At 40.5% G+C, this 21,076-nt stretch overlaps 1 protein-coding gene across 1 annotated transcript in view; it reads left to right on the forward strand.

Annotated features, from left to right (window-relative positions):
• The window catches only part of NCKAP5 (NCK associated protein 5), a 487,324-nt gene that overhangs the window by 115,486 nt on the left and 350,762 nt on the right, over positions 1-21,076 (forward strand). Inside the window, exon 4 of the mRNA XM_021296516.2 lies at positions 14,050-14,178. Within this exon, the coding sequence (XP_021152191.2) occupies positions 14,110-14,178 (69 nt within the window). The 5' untranslated portion in view covers positions 14,050-14,109. The remainder of the gene's footprint in view (positions 1-14,049; positions 14,179-21,076) is intronic.

The following is a 21,076-nucleotide window of genomic DNA, read 5'->3' on the forward strand; positions in this document are numbered from 1 at the left end:
TGAGTCACTGGCAAGTCTGCACAGATTCCCATGATAGTCTCCGATCATCCCAGTTCTCCGAAGCTGCCTCTCTCATAGCCCTGGGCCTTAAGTGCTCTGCCTTCAGAGCTGCTGTAAGAAAGCAAAATCAGCAGAGAACATTTCCTCACAGATTCTCTGACAAAACCTCTGAACAGGTTAAAGAAGAGAAACAGATTAAAGGCTTGAGGCTTGAATTATGGGCCTGGTTATTCAAAAGCCATAAAACATTGTGCTGTTCCCCAGTCCATCCCCCAAATCCTACTGGAACATAAAACTGTTGCTTTGATTCCTAGTCAGAGAAACCACCTCATGTTGAGATTGGGCATACTTTCTCCTATCAGAACCCTTTTTTGTAATTTTGGCTGCCAAAAACACCTGAGATCTGTGTGAATGTCTGGGAATATTGACTCGGTTAATGCAGATTCGTGGATACGTGAGACATCATCTGTGATTCTGCTTTGTTGATCCTGTGGGGAGATAGATTCCCTTTACACTGAACGCCATGTTTAGGGCTTGGCTGTGAGATTTTGCAATGTAACCTCCAGGGTTCTAGGTTTTTATCAGTTTTTAAAGCTGATATTTTACTTGTAATTCATGAGTTTTGTTAGCCTGAGTAATAATCTTTGCAGTGCACAAAAGCATTTGTCCGGGGATTCAAAACTGCTCTAGAAACAGAGGAACTTTGTTTGTGGGATTAACAAAGAACACTGTATCCTCCTTGTTTTTAAATGACGTCTCAGTGCTCCTGAATACTTTCCATTTATGAGCAGGGGGAGCAGATTATAGATTTGTAATAAGAAAATTCCAGGGTGCCAACTGTGCTTGCAAAGTGCATTTTAATTATACAGACACCTGTCCACTACAAACTTGTAATATTTCACAGAGGTCACTGAACAGGCAGTTGATGGAAATGACTTTTATTCAATACCAACATGGTCTGAGTTTGTGACACTGATCCAGAGGTGAAAGGCTAAAATCCCAATTTCCAATAATCAGATCTAGCCAATCCCCATATCGTGCTGGAGGTAAAAGGCCTAGGTGCTCTTTGCACTTACACTGAGAAACATTTAGAAATTACTAAAAGTTCAGCTAAATTACATTAAGGATTTTTAACACCTGCTAGTAGCTGCTACTGAAGGAAAGTATTACAGTGAAACCTGGTCTAACGTTTTAATAAACAGCTCTCTGTGTCACTGGCTGCTCGCCCTAACATTTGAGACGAAGATCTTTATTTTGAGATTGGACAAGTAAGTGAAAGACAGCACCAGATGGATCAAAGAGACAACAGTAGCAAACTCTACAAAGTCTTGAGCTGTCTGTTTTCCTTGTCTCTTTGCTTGAGAATCTGTAGAGTTGTGTTGTATTTAATTATGTGCCTTTCCTAAAGCTAATAACAAACTTCTCTTAAGCTGCAATTCTGTCATGGTGTTATTGATTGGGAATACATCACGGTGTTCATAGGAAACCACTTCTGTCATTTATATTTACCAATCTTTAATCAAGTGAATTGCTTTTCTTCCTGATTACCACAAAAACCTCCTGTCACAAGAAGAAAGCTTTAAACAGACATAGATAAGAATTTATTGACTAGGTGATAGTTTTCAGCACATCCCTGAGGAAGGAATGGTTCTTAAGGGACACAGCCGTGGGCAGCACAACATTGCAGAGCCAGGCCTATACCACAAACCCTAAGTAATGTTCTTCTTGCTCTTGGCAGGGAGATAATCTTAGTGACAGGTCCTGTCTCCCTGCTGAAGCACTGAAGTCTCACTTTAACCCACTCTCTGTTGTCTGTTGTGGAAACAAGTTATTCTTGACTTGTTTTACTTATTCCTCTCTACCTGAACTCCAGGTTTGGATCTGCTGCATTACAGGGGGTTCTCAGTTTGGGTGTGTAGTTCAGGAGCTTATAACTCCAGGGAACATATTATATATCCCCAACCCTGCCAAGGTATCAAACTTCACCAGCAGCAGTAGGAGGTTAGATCCCCTTAGATCCCCTCATATTCAGGTGAGATGGGGTGGCTTACCCAGGCGTGGGGCAAAGCAGAGGTTGAGATTTAACTCAAAGGACCATCACCCAAGAGGACAAGAAGAATATGACACCTTCTTGTGGGTTTGGGACATACCCTTGTGCAAGAAGCCCGATGAAGATCCCACTTGGCGCTCTCCTTTCTTTCCTCTTCCTGGAGTCCCCTCCAGCTGTTCTCTTCTCTCTGATAGCTCCGGGTAACATCACTGTGAGCCAGCAGGGAAAACCAAAGGTGAACAGGACTAAAGGCTGCAGCGTCCTGCTTAAGACCCCCAGCTGTTACAGAAAAAAAGGGCCTGTTCTAAATTGTTTTTTTCAAAAATACTGCTTTGGTGATTCCTGCTTTGCCCTGCAGGAGAGCTGGGTTTGAATCTGTGGATGGAGTTGAGGATATCTGGCTCGTGGCCTGTGTAGCTGCTTGCAGTTGGTTAATGGCAAACTCTTTGCTGCCTTTTTGTGGGGTTTAATTCTGTCCTAGCTGCATTTCTACAATCAGATTCATTTGGGCAGAATAGCCAAGAGCTGAATGAGGACTGAGTGTATTCTGCTGCATTGGTCAGAATTTGGAGTAAGAATCATTCCCGTTTGGGTGCGTAGTGATGTACACATCTGGTATACAGAGAAAAGTAATGACACAGAGCACCAGCCCTAATAGGAAGTTTCACTAGTCAAGTCTATGACAAATAGAAATTATTCTGTAAGTGGCACTTATGTATCCTACACATTATTACTTTCAAAGTATAGTGGAGAAACTGAGACAGTGGAAGTCAATGAATCAAACTAAACCACCTACTCGAGAGCAACTAAAAACTCAAAATATGGGAAAACACTTAGGACTTACCTGGAATGAACCAAGTATACTTCCTTCCTTGCTTATGTCCCAAAGTGTTTCTCTCCCCACCCCCTAATTAATACATTTTATGTAGAATAAAATACTTTAAAAGCTTATTTTTAGTCTCAAAATACACTTTAAAACTCAAAGTGGATCATTTAGAACATTAAAGTGTATTAACACTTTCAAACTAAACAGTAATACTGAATAACTTCTGTTATTCCAAGACTAGAGGTGCATAAACTATAATCTTAAAATCTTTGTCAAAACCTGCATGCATAACTTCCAAGAAATAATCAGGGGAAGGGGGTGGGGAGGGAAGCCCCATTTGAGGCATTAACATGAATTCTATAAGAAAAAGAATAATCCCGTGCCTACCCAACTGTTGCTGTCTTTCAGATCTTAGTGAATGACGAACTTCTGAAATGTCAGTAGCTTTCTTTTTCTTTTGTGCTACTTTTGGTAGTCTAATGATTTTTACTTTGCATTCTAGATAAACAGATCCTTGAGAGAGAGACTAGAGACTTTTAATGGTATCCCTCCTCTCTTCCTAATATTTTCCGGATAGTACTGTATCTGTAATCACAATGTGTCGGATTATTATCTGTGGTGACAAGCTATGTGTTCTCTCCCATTTCACTTGGTAGAACTGAGTGCAGATGAGTCCTGCTGGTAGTAGGACATGAAACATAGGAGACTTATGAGCCATTTTAGGAGGAAATTCATGAATGTTTTTTTAATTTACATTTTAATTAAGTTTCTGGCAGATGGAAAAATTAGAAATCAGTGTGTGACAGTCAGTCCTCACACTGAGAATAGGAATAAGTGCTGCCGGCAGCTGACTGCACAGGGGAAGGATGGAGTGGATCTTTTTCTTCTCCCCCCAAAGCAAAAGCCTTTCCCTCTAATTGTCTCTAACATGGATCAACCACCACAACGTATAAAGAGTATAATGTATAAAGGCTCTGAGAAGAAGGAGAGGCGGGACTCTTCTTCCACACCAGGGTCTTCAGACAACTCATTCCTGCCAGCATCCGCACTTTCAGTGCGTTTTGTTGTACTGCATCCTGCCTTATTTTTTTATATGACGAGTGTTCCTTTGGCTCTCTAGGGAGCGATCTGTATTGGATTTCACTTTAGGTAATTTCGTCAGATACTCAGCATCATTTCCCCCTCTTTATTTCTTTTCAGCTTATTGTCAATAACCTAATCAATTCTTCACTGTCTCCAGTGTTACTATACGTCCCTCAAACTTGTGTATATAGTCATTCCTTTCCATTTTAGTTTCTTTTTCATTGTTTGAAACTACTATGAAAAGACTTGTTAATCGTTTCTCACCAAGTCAATACTTTATTGTCTTTGCTGCCATTGTCTGAATTCCATCAAGTCTGTCTATAATCTTTTGGCCCAGAACTGAATTCAGTGTTTGAGATGAGATTGCTCTAGAATTGCAGAGAAAAAGCAGGTGAAGGGCTGTTTGATATGCTGGCACTGTTCAGTGTTCTGTCACTGTCTAAGGAAATATGACTGAGGACAGAAGATCTTTCATCTTTAATGTTTTCATAATAGTTTTTTGGCCATAAGCTGAAGATGGAGTTCAATCAATGTGTAGCTGTTCCTTTTAATTTTGCGGTCTTGATATCCCATAGTCCTACATGCTCTGTCGTGTAAGAATAAAGTGATTTTGAATTGGCTGTTGAAATCTCTCCGGAGTTTTTCTTTAAGTATGCTCATTAATGTATGGGGAATACATCCCACAACAAAACGGGAGGTGCTAGAGCTGAGTCTGTACCCTATTGCCTTTCAGTTGTGAGCATGAGCATGAAGGAGAGATGTCACTGAAGTGTGTTTGGGAACGCTGGAGCTGAATTCCTTCAGGTGATGTTAGGTTGACTGAAATGAGAGAAAACTTCTAACTTCTGCAAAGGCTGAACAGCTGGGGAGCCAGCTGAAGGGTTTCAGTGCCCACGCTTACAGGAGCTAAGTTAGTTGTGACACCTCCAAACTCTGCTCCAGTACCGCATCCATTTGATGTGTCTTGCTGTAGCAGTGAACGGAGGTGGCTGCAGAGCCCGAGGAGCTGCAGCTGTGGTTATAGCTGGCCTAACCATACAGATTTACAGCACTCAGTGAAGGTGTTTGCACAGCAAAATGAGTAATATATGAAGAAATTTTCTAATAAAAACACACATGATGTCTAGATGGGAAGCACCTGGAGCTGCTCAGCCTAATGAGGCTGCATGTTCTCATTTTGTTCCCCTGCTACAGTTTGTTCTTTCAAACCAGTGGCTGAGTTCTGTTTTGGATGGCACTGGATGAGATCAACGCTGTCTTTCCTCCCTTGTTCTTTCCCAGAGTGGACTCCAGTTGTGGTCGGGTGGGGGGGATATTTTCAGATTGCACAGATCATCAAATTGAGCCCTTTCTTGGTTTACCCTATGCCTGGATCATGAAGAGATGCCAGATTTTTCACTGTACCTTATCCTCCCTTATTTTTCATATGGCAGAAAGGGATTATGAGCTTGATTCAGCTTCTTTTCTGGGCTGTTACTGAGCTAATACCTTCATTACAAAGCTCTTGCCTGTAACGTAAGGATAGGCCCTGGCCCACTGGGAGCGCCTGTACAGCAAGGTGAAGTGTGAGACACCATATTACAACCCACAAAGCCCCGGCTTCATTAGAAACAAATTCTGCAGTCTAGACACTGAAATATTCCCTCTAATGCAAATGACCTTGGTTTGCTAAGGAGGATGTGCAGAGCTGGGCGCTGAAGATGTTACTAGTAACTGAGGAAATATTTGTACAATACTTATTTTATATTAAGAGTTTTCCTTTGAGCCACATGAACATTTTGAAGGGTTACCCAGTGCTCTGTGGAGTAAAACCAGATGTCTGAACGCTACCACTAAGTTAAGGTGATCTTAATAATTCCTCATATCCATGAGATGGAATATCATCAGTAAATATATGATCTTTAATTCTCTTCATGTCTGCTGCTGCGGTGGACCAAACTGACTAGAATTCATTTGGGACACTTCACCTCACAAAACTGCTTTCATTCACCAAAATGTACTGTTATGAATAGAAAATGTTTGTAGCAAAACACTTCATTGTGCACAGACTGCAAAATGAGTGAGAAAGAAGAGAGGTAATGGTGACTAAAAGCCCCCAAGTACATTCAGTCTCTGGTCTCTGATGGGCTTGTGTTCGGGCACGGAGACGTCCTGTGACCCTTGCAGCCGTCATCCCTTTCAGCAGCGCAGGTGGAGGGGGTGGAGCACACACAAAGAACTGATGATTTTTAGTGGTCCCTCTGGACTATGATTAGGACAGATGGGCAGGCAGAGGAGATGCTGACTGAAATGCATCTGTCACAGAGAAGAAGAGATCTTTAGGCACATTGCACAAGCTCTGGTTTCAAAAATTGAGTTGGCAATCCACTATTGCTTACAGAAGAGATCTTGCTACAGGTCTTACATGTAGCTTTTGAATTCTTGGACTTTCTTGAATGTTGCCTTAACACCAAGGAAAGAAAAATGAGAAGAAAGCACAAATCATTCAGAGCAAAATGTAGGAAACCTGACTGTATATTTTAAATTCTTCCCTCCGGTTAGTTGTCTGTCAGACCAATTCACATGTTGGATTTAATTGCATGCATTTTTCTGACCATTGCAACATCTTAGATTAGTATATATTAATTTGGTAATTATCTTTATTTGAGTCCTAAACTGGATGCCTCTTCCTCTGATGACAATTTGTAATTCAGTTTTTGAAACTAATGAGATTCCTGTTGGGCTCTCTGCTGCCAGCCAGCCATTGTACCATGAGAAACAACTAGTTCTAATAATGATGTCCTAGATTACACAAGTTGCATTTAGCATTTCATATTTAGCACCCATAAATCAGACAGTTCAAGAGGCATCTTTATTGGGATATAAATGGGCTATTTGTTTTTGAACCTTTACATCTCCAGATAACCCATTAGGTGTGTGAACAGTAGCAGGTCCCGGAGTGATGTTTCCGCAGGTCCTGGAGTTCAGCTTCTGCAGGTGCCTGGAGCTGCCCACTCCCGACCTAAGCCCAGCTGTGGTTCTCAGACGCGTGCTGGAGGCCGCAGCGGTAGCCGTGTTCAGACCGTGCCTCCTGCAGCTTAACAGCCTACATTGCACAAATTTGCTGGGGTGCGTGCTCAGTGGTTCAGGGAATCCATATAATGACCTATATAATTTATAATAGGATGTAGTAATAAAGAATATATAATAATTAGTAGTTAGAAACTCACCCAAGAAATGGGAGGTTTGGATCTAATGTTTTCTTGAACCTGAGTAACCTCAGTTTTGCTCGAATATCCTTTTCTTGGCAGCAGGCCTTACAACATTCAGAAGGATTTGATTTTGGTGCAGAAACTAAGGACACACAAATGCCATTGTCATAATCTATTTTTTATTGATGATAACACTGTAATATATCCTTTTCTTCCATGCAGATCAGTTGCTATCCTGACATCAGATTCATGCTTTCTGTCTGCTTATCTTTCTTCATTTTATCTCAATAATTTAATTGCATGATATTAATGCTTCATATGTTCCATAAAAGCAAAGAGGGAAGGGTAAACCTTTGGCCTTTCCAGCATGCTTTGGTGTAATTTACTGGCGATTCTTCTCTTCCCTACAACATGGCCCTAGAACCCCATGATAAAAATGGGCAGCCAATCCAAACAGAAAATGCTGAAAAGGTTAAAGCTTTGATTATGTTAGTCTATAAATGTTCATGGGCTTTTTTTTTTTGCTAGAAAGAAAATGAGAGCTGAAAATGGCAATGGATGAATCATGCTTATTACAGAATACGGAAATGATATCAGTTCAACCCATTCTTGTTAATGCTGAAAGAACGTAATCTTGTGCCCTCTCCCTTTATGTCACTGCAACCCACCTTATCCCCTTAAATGAATGCATGCATCCATTTAATTAACCTGGTGAGATACTGAGATATAGATCTTTTAAATGCTTCTTGTGCAATTCATCTTGACAGCTGTCATAGAAATAACATCTTTAATGCCATATTCTTTATTTTCTGATTTATTGAAATTCCTGCTATTATTTTGAGCACACTGATAGGTTTGCTAGATTTAAGCCCTTAATCTGAACTTGTTTAAATCCTAGAAGCAATGCTATAGAAAGCTTTACTGGTGGTTTAGTTTGCTGAATAAATGGAAGATTATCTTTCATGAAGAAAGCATAAACGTATATTGAAAACCAGTTGAAACAGGGTGGAATTTAGTAGCTGAGACACTTTATTTTAAATGCTGTGTTTCCGGAACCTTGTACTAAGAGTGTTCTTTGCTGGCAAGTGATCACCAGTCAAAAATGGCTAGAGACCATCCTATGTGCTCTATTGATTCCTTTTCAAGGGACGGGGTAAGGGCAGGAGGGATCCACAGCATTTGGCACTCAAATTAGTCAGCCTTCAGTTTGTTTGCAGGCTGCCAGGTGTCTGTGTCATTATTCTTAATGAAAATCACAGCAAAGATGAGAAGGTTCCTTGTATAACTCCGGCCTTTCCCACACTTCCTTGGGGCTGCTTTATCACGGCCTTGTTGATCACCACGGGACAGTTTTCAACCCAGATTAGAGAACTACTGGATTAGGGAGGGTTTGGGACCACAAAATAACTTGCAGGGCATGACTGGCTCTGTGTGCTGCCTGTACCGTTCCAGCATCCTTTGGAACAGTTTTAGGCATTTTAAGGAATTTGCGGTATATCAAACGGAATTATTCCACAGAAAAAAAAAAGAGGACTAGGTAAGAGTATTTTTTTATCAAAATATTTTCTCTCTGACTTGACATGTTTTATTTTAATATAATTTTTGAAAGCCAGTCAGAGTATCTAGATATGTAGGCACAATGGTACAGCAGTGCTGTGCTTGCTGCCTTGTAATTCCCATAGTATTCTCCTTATCTAAGCATTTTAGGTCCCTGCATTGGAATTTTTCTAATTTAATTAACTCATTAATGCTGGCACATGGCACATTCTCCTTCCCTCTCGGCAAAAATGTGGCTTGCTTATCTAAATAGCAACCTAATCCAGGGGGTGTGAATGTACAGTGCATACATTAGCGCCAACAAACTGCTGACCAGTCTAAGCAAATACCTGGGAGCATTGGGCATTAGGCAGCAGGCCCTGCTTACAGCTTTGCTATGAAATACACTGGGGGTGGAACAAAACCACTTAGCTCAATTTCAGTTTGCAGAAATGCAGATGTCGCTGTAGTTTTCAGTTTCTCAAGTGTTGAAGTTTGAAGCATCAGCTCAAAAGAGAGTTTTGGAATACTTTTTCCACTTCATTGCTTAAAGTCATGACCAGGCTAAATACCATGGTGGGGAGAGGTAGGGGTGTGGCAATGAAACCATTTTCGTAGGTCAGCTTTAATCACTAAGCAGAATTTTCTCATCTTTTGTGAAGGTGGAGCTTCTGCTATTTGTGCTCTGATGGTTTGAACACTCTACCATTTTAAAAAACGAGGGAAATACTCAAAAGCTTAGTACAAACCTAGTGGTTTTGACTGGCCTACACCCGGGAAGATAAATGTAGTGATTTTATAGAACTGAGCAGTCTTTGATCTATTGAATACACATCAAGCCCATAATTCTGCAACATTTTTCCTTCCAGCTGTGGGAAGTCCCAGACAAAGTGTACTGTCCTTTCTACTCCTTTTCCTACAAGTACCACAACAAAAGCAAGTGGTGTTAGCACCACAGTCAGCAAAAGAAATGCAGCCAGACAATGACAGATTCAATTCAGTTAAATTAGGTTCTCGAGAAACTGGATCACTCCAGAGATTGGTAATGAGATATAAAATCTTTCACCTTTAGGTCACCTGTTCATTCTAACTAACATTTGCATTGATGGTAATTTTTACTTTCTCATAGCTGCTTCCTGACCTACGCTAGTGATATTATTTTCCTTCTCTGTTCATTGCTGAGAGATAATAGCAGTTCTGGCTATTCCCTTTCAGCCTTAAAGAATGGCTATTGAACAAGCAGGACTATCAGAGGAGAAAAAAAAGTGCTCAAAGGTGATCACTGTATAACTTTGGCCTCATTCTGTTACCCAACAGTTTGATGTCCACATCACAAAAGCTGTCCTCTGCTTCACACCTGGGCAAGACAAGCAGAGTGCTGAGAGGGAATCCCTTGCTGCCCAAGGGGGTTCTGCCTTTGGGCAGGTGTGCAAAGCAGAGGGTGGGGAGGCTGCATCATACCCATTCTGAATTTAAACAGAAGGACACAAAGCTGTCATTTTTGTCTTGTGTCACAACTGCTAAATTTATACTAATTTGTAAGAGACAGAAAAATAAATACAGTCCATTTCCAGTTACCAAAGAGATATACTGTGTGCTGGTTCCCAGCTGGCATTTGTTGGCATAGCTTTGTTGAAATGCAAGTGCAGTTTCAAACGGTCTGAAAATATCTTGGATGCGTATCTGAGGAATATAATGTTATACATTTTCATCAGCTAAAGTGATATACATCAATCATCCTTTGCTACTACTAGAAATGAAGAAGGTATTATAATCCAAGAAAATTTCTTGCATAGATTTTAGAGAGTGCTTTTCTATGTTAATCATACAATTTCTCCAGGGCATAGTTTTAGAGCCATCTCCTGAAGTAATGAACATTCTTGTACTGAGTACTAAAAATACTGTGCTTTAGGATATATAATCAAGCTGATGTCTCTGGCTTGCTGGCTTTATGAACAGTGAGAGAATACTGTAATGAAGCAAGATCCCACTTAGGTCTTCCCCTGGGAGTTTTTTTCTGTGTTCCATACAAAACCGTCTTCCCCGAGCTCGATGCAAAGCTGAGGAGACAGTAGGCAAACAGCTGGGACTTGTGTACTTTTAGACTGATCACTTCTTGAGGATACACGCTTAATTGCTGAGTGCCTCTCACTTCAGTGACTTCCCAATGTGCTTACCACAGATGAAATCTATAGTCCCTTGGAGAAGGGTCCTGCAGTGGAAAAGTTTCCTGCAGCACAAAGAATTGTCAGATGTGCCCCCCCAGACTGGGCAATGTACGTATGTGAGTGCAGTATCAGCGAAGACACCAGGAATCAGAAGTGACTTTGTGACAGTTCACAGTTCAGCTGAGCTAAATGGGACCGTCAGGGTCTGAATGCTGGTTACTGGAGTCTCTGCTGTAAAGATATCACCAAGCAAATTCATCAGGGAAGGCAGACAAAATTCTATGGTTTCTTCTCCTGGTAATACAAAAATAGTATTTCTGATGATTGGACAAACTGATTCTCAGTGCTTTTATATTTTTAGACTGTTCCATCTGGACAACTGTTCTCCTCTGCTGAGCTTCCCAGGGGATGTGTTAGCTCTGTTTTGAATTGTTAGTGATTTGCTTGGTCTCAGAGGAAGAGAGATTTACCTGGGAGGATAATTTTCTCTTCATGACAAGGAGTATGATGCACAAAAATGATCATTCCAAGGTGGAAACTTGTTCTGTTTTTAAGTACTTCGGTCTGATGAGTTTTCTTTAAAGGCTTCCTGAGTTGGGTACTTTGAGGCACCAGCATATGTTGGTTCAGGCGATGTGTGGTATTATCTTGTCTGATAATTACCTTTGAGTCGAAATTGGAAGTGGGTTCAGCCTTAGGTTGTTCAGTCTTCAGGAGAGATCCATGACAGCCCGCTAGTGGTAACATGCTCAAAGATTTGGATTTCTATCATGTGTGTGTTGGGGAAGGAGTGACGTCTGCAGGTCAGAGGCTGCTTCACCATTACATGAGTAGGTGCACATGCTGTGTTAGGTAGGGCTCCAGTGAATCTGCTCCTTGAAGTGGCCAAGGCAGCATAGCACATAAGATATGGGAATAATCCTTTCTCCTTTTACTTCTAAACTAGGATTTGGGGTGGTTCCACCAAATACCTGTAGACAGAAACTTCAGGCATTAATTAATATTAAATACTTGACCTTCTATGGGGAGAACTGGTTTCAACTGTATCTCTCACTAGCTCACTCCTAAGTGGTTCTGTGCTCACCGATCAACAAAGATTCCCTCAGTGGAAGTCATGGTCTCCAGGCATGATGAATGCCGAGAAGAATGATATAAAGATTACGTAAGGTCTTTCTTTTGCTAATTTCTGGCATAATCACAAGAACAGTGTAATGCATTGCCTCTCTGTTTGTTCAAACCTATTGTGGTATTTCTTTTGAGACATGATAGCTAATCAGGAAACAATGGTAATTATGTGATAGCACACCACTGAGATTCCTTATTAGCTGAATTAAATAATGCATGCAGCTTTAGGATTGGTACTACGAAAAGGAAACAGGGGCTTAGAGATAAAGCTGGAAAAAACCCACAAGGCAGCAATGATCACAGTGAAGTAACTGAGATTTTCCTACCGTTATGTGTTCATGTTCTCATTGCATGTGTTCTTTAAATGAATGTGTATAAAGCCTAATTTTGATCCCTTTTGAAGAAAATGGCCTGAATTCTGGTCTTGCTTAAGTGTATACCAGAAGTGCAAAACAAGTACAGGGGGTACCAGGTGGTGTTTAACAGAAGTCTGAATGGCCACTGTGTGGCTAGGTAGCTGCACCAATTACAGTTTCCCTGTGGGAAGAGTTTTACAAGGGCAGCCCCAGTTGCAGTGCCCACGTTGTACCTGATGATCCCAGTTTGTGTCCAGGAGCCCTCTGACATCCAGCTGGTTTCCTGCTCTCCTTGCAGGGCCTGTCCCTGGCCCGTGTTCAGACTGTGATGTGTCCCAGAGCATCCGGAAAGACTTGTGGTGGTTTTATCTGCTGGTTGCCACCACAGTGACAGATGGGGTTGTTCACAGGTGCATGAGGAGTCAAGTCTATCCGTGGGTATGCCAATACATCTGGAGGGTGCATGCAAGGCTTCTTTTGGGAATAACAGCCAAGCCCAGAGGTGTTCAGGCATCACCCGGCTCTCTGTGACTGAAGGTGCTGTCCACAATAACTAAAAAGGGTCAGAAACAGACAGATTTGTCTTTTGCTTAATCTTGTTTTTCAACGCAATACATTTCTCTAGGTTTAGTATTAAATAGCACTGTATAAATATGTCAGCCTTACTAGATTTTTTTTAAAATAGGCTTCCACATCAAATCTTGTCTAAAAAATGAGAGCACATTCTTGTAGTGAAATCTCTTTGTCCTTAATGGGAGTTCACCCAGATTAAGAGATCCAGGATGTTGCCCTCTGCTACAGTACATGCTGTCACTAGGAGATGCAGGAGAAAATTCCTGCAGTTGGTTTTGCATTTATGAGCGTATCTGCCTGCCTTAATTTCGCCTAGAGTCTGATTTCTCTTATTATTCTACTACTTTCTGTAAATCCTAAATAAATTAATTAGCTTTGCCCATGTTCCTCATTCACACATGATAAATACTACCTTAAAATACAAGCTAAAGCTTTCAAACATGTTTATCATCAGGAACATTTAGGAAAAAAGGGAGTTGGCAGTTGTTACTTGTAAGCTGTGGCTTGGTTTTTGTAGAAAATACCAGCCAGGTATAACCAAACCCCACAAAACCGGAAAGACTAATTCCCTTTGTGAGAACTTCACTGTACAGGCAGTGGGACTGTGTGATTATCGCAGCAGAATCTTTGACCTTAAAAAGGAAAGTGCTGAGGGCATTTGTTTCTCATTAAGGATAATGGGAGTTGAAAGCTTTTAGAAATCTTCAGGATTAGGTCCAAAATTTGTACATCGTAGCAGCAGCGCAGATGTGCCAACAAGCAGGGTGACTGAGGAGTGCAGTTAATGTGAAATGAACTGTTTCCCTCCGTCTCCCTGGCCCCAGGTACTTCATTCATTCTGCAAATCCAGCTCCCAGCCCAGTTCAAAAGACACCATGAAAACATGGGAGGTATTGATAAAGACAGGAGTAGCAGATTTTGTGGGTTTTTTTTCCTCTGAGAAGTGACCCAAACATACTGATAATATTTCTGTGTGGAGAGTTTAGCGTTTTGGCACAGAAAATTCATTCCTGGAACGCAGCCTACTATAGACACAAAGTCATTAGCTGCTGGGTTATTACAAAGTTAATGATGAAAGACAGAAATTGTTAAGTAGGGTATTGAAATGTGCATTTAATTATTATTATTTTTTATTTTCCAGTGATGCAGGAAACAGCCTGACATTTCTGGTTGATCTAAAGGAAAACAAATAATCTCAGCTATGGAGAGAAAGAGACAACTACAGAAAAGGGAATTTGGGAAAAGACTTTCTCTGGACAGCAGTCTTGTGGTAAGAATGAATATTTACTGAATTTACTGAATACATCTTCTGTCATAAAAATATAGTTACTAAGAGGCAATTGTCATAATGAGGCACATTGTAAAGATGTTCTCTATTCATGACAATATCACAGCCTTTTGTGACATTTTTGAGATTCTCCAGAGCAAAAGTGCTGGAGGAATTTTACAGCATCCTAAATAGAAACGTCGTCGTATAGAAGCATGTCTCTGAATTCATTGGATTTACACAAGAAAGGAATCCAGACCAATATAGTAAACTTGTAATTAAAATCCTACTCAGCCTCTGTGGGATTACACTGTATTGCTTTATATTTAGTGTATGGGAGCTGTAGGCAGCTGAGGTCATCTAATCAGAAATGCTTGTTTTGCTATTGAGGATACTAGGAATAATTTGTTCACCATGGTGAACGTATAAACACCTGTAATATCACCTGAAAGAAACATAAATGCCACATGTTGTAAAATAATTGGTTTTGCTGTACGTAGGATTTGAATTCATTGGAATTGTGTTCTAGATTTATTTTTAGTTAATGTTTTCAAATGAAGGCTGAGATTAACAAGGAATTTTTATAGCTGTCCTATGGACATGACTGGAAAATGCTCATAGATGTTGAACGGTTATGCAAGAGGATAAACACATCAGTGTCAAGTACTCGGCACACTACTGTAACAGTTACTGAAACAAGCAAAGCTGGGAGAGCCGAGAAAACCTGTGCTATCTCTTTGATGTTCACAGAGATTGTCTTCTGAGGAAGAAGTTTGTTCCTGGATGTTGTTAATAGTCCTGTCTATGTTTTTGAGTACTCATTGCTGGGACTGGTGTGGGAAGTGCTGGGAGCGGGTGGATTTGGCATTGGTAGCCACAAGGCCTGGGTTCAGCTTCTAGGGATCACTGATTGACACTGGTTTTGCTCCTTGCGTGAAAGCCACAAATATCAAACTACCTCTAATTTTCCCCAAGTTCCTGTTCTATCATACCTCCTCTTAACTGCTGAGTTCATGTAATATGTCTGTCTTCAGTCCCCTTGAATCCACTCTAACCAAATTCAATCAGGACACTATGTTTTAGTCCAGTCACGTGCCTGTGCAAGTCCTTACGTCTCTCTTCTCGCATCTCTTCCCAAAGGTTTTGTGTTTAATCTCTCAGGCATTCAGGGCTGGACACTCTGCTTGAAAAATGTGGCCTCGATTTGCTCAAAACCAGCTTCTCCTTGTTTGGCGGAGTCTCCCAGCTCTATCATATCTCAGAAAGAATTCTGATTTCTGTGTGTTTAAAGGAAACACATTTCTACTTTTGTACACTGGACCACGAGATACAAACAGGCGTTTCTGATAACATTCCTCACTCTGCCTGGCTGTGCTGCTTTTCCCATGTGCATCAGATTGTAATCTTCCTCTGGAATGTTTTTTCCATGATTTAATCTCCAATTATTGCATAGTGCTCTTTAAAACAAAAAAAAAAAGTTCCCTCTTTCTTTCTCATCTCTTACACTCGGAATATATAGGCTACAATGATATTTGATGGAAGAGTGAGAAAGGGAAAGAGTTGTTTCTGAAGAAAAAGGCAAGGCTTCAAATTCATTAGAATATGGATCTGAGCCTTAAAAATATGAACATAAATTAAATCAGTGTGTTTTGTATTCAGGCCTATCCCACCAAACAATGAGTTTTAGGCTTTAGATGAGGAGGGTCCACTTCAGAAACCTCCTTAAATGACATGCCGGTGAGGAATGCCGTAGACGTTAAAACACTCTTCCCTACACCACAGGCACAGGAACTGCTCTGATCACCTCAGGTAAAGGAGTAGTGTTGTTTCATACACTACTCTACACCTTTCCAGCTGGTATCTTGGGGCGATAAGCTTTACAATGAAAGCAAATAAACCCTTTAAAAATTAAAACAAAAAAAGGCACAAATATGTTGACAGAATGTACTTCATAGCGCATATTCTTTTAGTGGGTGGCTATGGGCCTCATGAATGTTTGAATTAATGCTTTACTAGAAGCTACTAGTTTGAAGCCATGTATTTTATCAAGATTCAGAATCCTACCACTGTTAGGAAATGCCAGATTAGGAATCGATACAACTGGTGCCCAGGTCAAAGGGGAGACTTGCTGTTGGCTTTGATGAAATTAGGTCCTTATCAGCTTTTACTCATAATATCACAGGTATGATTCCAGAAATCTCTAGTACAGCCAATGGCTGTTCCTGCTCTGTAGGTTCCCAATACTGGGCAACAGACTGGAGGTTTATACACCCAGACACTCATTTACATTTGCAGACAAGGCAGGTAAGCTGGCAGTGACATTGATGTTTTATAGCTTTATATTCACACAAACAATTGCATAATATTAATTTCATAACGATTCTTACAGGAAATCCTTTGAGATCAATTAAAGAAAATAATATCTTTGTAATTTCTGCCTGATATTTAAAAACCGAAACATACCACCCAAGAAGGATATACATTATACAGCTTCAGTATGACTTTATATCACCTTATTGTTTTGTCTGATCTACAAGTGAAGATACTGTATTTTGGTTTTATAAAGTTTTCTTCTGCAAATTGATTGCAATCAGAATAATACAACTCTGAAAACCACACTGGTTTGAGATAGGAGGACTGAAGAAAATCTCTGATTCGTTTTTGGTTCTAAATAACAAATTTCCATCCTATCATGTAGTGATGACATTAGTACAGATATTATATCCTAATATGATAAGACAGACCATGGGTGGAGACCAAGGTGGAACTCTGCATCTTTTGCATTGCTGTGTAAGAAATTGAGACCAAAGCCTTTGCTCTTATTGCCTTGGTACTTTTCTTTAAAATAAACGGCAAGATTCATAATGTTGATGGAATATACTTCTTTGGAATACAACGCTTAGCTGTCACATATCTCCTTGTCAGACTGTTTTCTGTTTATATTGGGATGGATAGCTATTAAAAGAGAAACAGATCTTTCTAAAGAACATTCTGCCTCATCACGCTGCTTACATCCTTAAATCCTTTAGGTTTTGTTGAAAAGAACAGCTTTACAGAGTGAAATAGTGAATATTTCATAATTTAAAATGTTTTCATGAATAATTTTTTCATCGTAAATCTTTCACTTTAGCATATGTAGTTGAAAAGAACTAGTGAATGAAACTAGGTAAAAACATGATGGAAAGGGATCTTTATGTATTCTTTTTTTCCACTTCAGGTTGAAATATAGGAAGAACATTAATATAAAAACACATAAGAAAATAAAAAAAGTACTTTAATAAAATTAAAGCATGTGTTTCATTATAATATGGGTATAATGAAGACTTGTTGATGTGACAAGGTTTCTTTGGTAATATTTTCAATTTATTATCTTGTATGTGGGGGAGGCATCTTAGACAGGGAATGCTATTAGAAAGGCTAATGAAAGGATTGATTGTATTTTAGCTTTTCCCTACCAAGTTCTTCAACAAAAAGAAAAATGAGGAGCAAAAAAAAAAAAAAGGACAACAAACCCACACCCTAAAGAGACCCAAAGCCAAGCTTCTAAGTAACTTGTGTGGGATGAGGAGAGTGGTAGCAGGTAGCCCCAGTGCCACCGGGGCTGTGTTGGCTGCTCTGTCCATTGGGTTGCTCTTTGAACAGGACAACCCCCCTCTCCTTTGCCTGATCCAGAGGGTCCAGTTGTCCCTCAGGCCCTTTTGATCAGGACAAAGTCAACGTTTCAAGCTGTGCTTTTTAGTTGTGTGGGTAATTCCCAGCCTGACCGCACACGTGGTTGGCCTTACAGCCACGGCAGCATTTTGCTGGGGAGATTTGAGAACAAAATATCTTTTTGAAGCAGCCAGCATTTATCAAAGTAAAAGTTTTTGTTTTTTTGAAAATGAGGCTTTTTCTTCTGCAAACAAGCTGAGGCAAAGTGCCTCTGTGGCGGCTCCTGAACTGTGCTCTGCTTCTTTCATTCCGGTCACACGCTCCCGTGGGGCCCTGCAGGATTTGCTTTAATGACACCACTTGGTTGTAATAAGCGTAGCAGCATAGTGTAAAGCATTGTACTGGGGTGTGGGAGTAATACCTTCACCTAGTCTACCTGCAGTTTTATTGGCACGTGCGAAAACACCTAAGTTGAATCGGAGACCTTTGAGGAGTGTGAGTGTGTTATCTGTGAGTAATGCACGGGGCTGGGAGCCAGCCTGGGGGTTGAGGCCAAAACCTGTGGCCTCTAATCAATTTCTAACTCAGTTGAATACATTTCTAATTCAGTTTTCTAATCAATAGATAGGAGGTTATAATAATTTCTTACTTCATAAGTATTCTGAGAACAGTCTGATTAGTATGTGTCTGTAGTCTGCTTTGATATCTTCAGATGAAAGGTGCCACGGAGAAAGCGACATTATATGAAAGCTGTGAAGAGCACTGTGCCAGCAAGGCGGGAGGGGGACTCTTCGGATGTGGGAATTAAATTCAGCGAAGGGAATACCATGACTTCTTGCTAGTTGACTGTGACATTCACAATGTGTCTAACATCACTACATAACATAATCCAGCATTTTGAAATGAAAGGTGGCATTAAAAATACTGCCTTGTCAGATGCTAGCTAATGTTATAACGTCTGTAGCCTGATCTTTTTTTTCCACCTAGAACTGCTGCTAAATTCCTTATGAATCTGCAACTATTTTCAGTCTTCTTAAAACTTGGATTTTTATTTGTGTGTGCATTTTTAATTTAGAATTTTATTCAGTCCTGCTTGTACACAGCAACAGAAAAGAAGCACATACCAGGAGCATAATGAGGCAGTGCAGAAGCACCATGCAGCACTGGAGAAAACATGCAGAATGGAAACCTCAAAGAGTTTCCACAGTGTGCTGCAGAGGCAAGTGAAAACATCTGTAACATTCAGTATGTAGAGCAGGAGCATATGTCAAGGAGAACAGTTTAATAAAGGGGACAAGTGTGTTGTTTTGAGGTAGAAGACAGAATACAGGAAGGAACAGCAGCAAAATTCATGTACTGCTACTAACTCAATAGGTTAATGTTTGCACATTCACAGGGAAAACCCTAAAACATCGAACTGACATAAGGACTCAGCAAACTGAGTTGCTAAGGGAATATCGGAAAAGTCTGTTCCTTATGGCAACGTTAGTATTGCTTGCACTGTTCTGCAAATCTGACAGTGAGGATGGCAAATTGACTGCTATCGGCTGTCTCTATAATAGACAGTCCTGAAATCTGCTTGAAACTTTGTGAAAAAGAAAATCCCGATGTGGGCAGAGTATGTAAAAATCTTCTGAACAGAAGAGAAACAGGTTGGCTGTTGTGCACACCCAGTGCCTTTAAACACCAGGACTTTGCAAAAATGGAGCTATCTCTGAAGGTGTTGCCAATAGCACATACTTGTCTGCATTTGCATTTTTATTAAAGTGTAAATTGGAACAAGAGCTTTGGTATGTCAGGCATGAGAAAACACAGAAGAAAAGAACCATTTGAAGGGGTCAGTTCACAGCAGAAGCTGGGGAGAGGTAAGGAGAAACCACTGATGGGACAGCAGTGCTCAGGCTTTACTGGTATCAGCATATCGCTAATGCTAATAATGTCAGAAACTCTCTGGTCTGCATGGGTTTAAAGACATCACTGATGAGCGCAGCAGTGCATCTGTGGTACTAGAAGTACAGTCTGCGTCAGCTTGGATAAAGGCAGCATATAGTCACCAGTTTCACCAAGTAAGGAGGATGATGGCATTTCCATGTAGCATTTCCATGGTGAAGGCATCTGGTTTGGATTTCATCTGCAGAAGAGAGATTTGAAAATAAAGAAGTGTGTAAAGCACTGGCCATCCTGGGGGCAGTCAGTTTATTTAAGTGCCATTCTTGGCCTCTGGAGCAGCCTGGCAAAACCTAACACCATAACTAAAATATACAGGGGCTGCAAGTTCAAAAGGACTCAGTGAGCCCGGGGAATTACTTTAGAAGAAGTAAGTGTCGGGCATAATGTGAAGAAATGGCTCTATTAGGTGCCAGTGCCATGGAAAGAACTGTAATCCTTGCTTGGAGTAATACAGATAGTAACCTGTTACTTTGATTAAAGCTAGTTTATACCAATAGAAACCAGTGACCCTTTGCAAGAACTGGAGAGGTGGATAAACAACAATAGCTGCATAGCAAGCTAGAGAAGATATTGCCTGAAGAGACAATAAAAGCAAAAAGCTCATATATTGCATTGAAAACAAGGAAATATTGCATGGAGCGTGTTGTTCCTGAGCAACAGTTGGAACAATATTCCTGCTGGAAGATGCAGCAGTGGTTTATTGATCAAAAGCACTGACTCCCACACAGGCAGAAGTGTGCTCCGAGAGAGGGATTATTTACCATTTGTTGCTGCACATCAGAAGTTACATCAATAGGTATATATGGTGACAGGGTGACAGCTGAAACAGAACCCAAATCCCTGGGGAGCTTGCTTTGACAAGCTGCTGGCTTTTGCTTTCTCATGCCTTTGGCACATGAAGTGACAAATGTGAGACTTGAAGGTTAAAATAAAAGCTTTAAGAGAAATTTCTGTAGCTGATCTGCCCTTGTTCATTGTCACAGAACTTGGTGCAAGAGCAGAGAAAAACGAAGAAGTACAGAGAACAGAAAAGATGGGTTTACTAGTGCCTGTAAATTAGCTGGCAGATGGAATGAGAAAAGCAGAGGGCAATGATGTTTTGTGGCTTTTCAAAAAAAAAGCAAGAAAAAAAGGCAAAAAAAGAATTTAAACATATTCCTTGTGACACTTGCAACATGAAAATATTAAACCCCAAATTATTTCGAAAAGCTTTTAAAGGCACTGCTTTGGCTGCAGAGGGGGAACTGAAAATGAAAATGAAGGAAAAAACAGGGCAAATGTCTGCATGTGTTTTGAAAGA

Source organism: Columba livia, chromosome 7, assembly GCF_036013475.1.
Source record: "Columba livia isolate bColLiv1 breed racing homer chromosome 7, bColLiv1.pat.W.v2, whole genome shotgun sequence".
NCBI lineage: Eukaryota > Metazoa > Chordata > Aves > Columbiformes > Columbidae > Columba > Columba livia.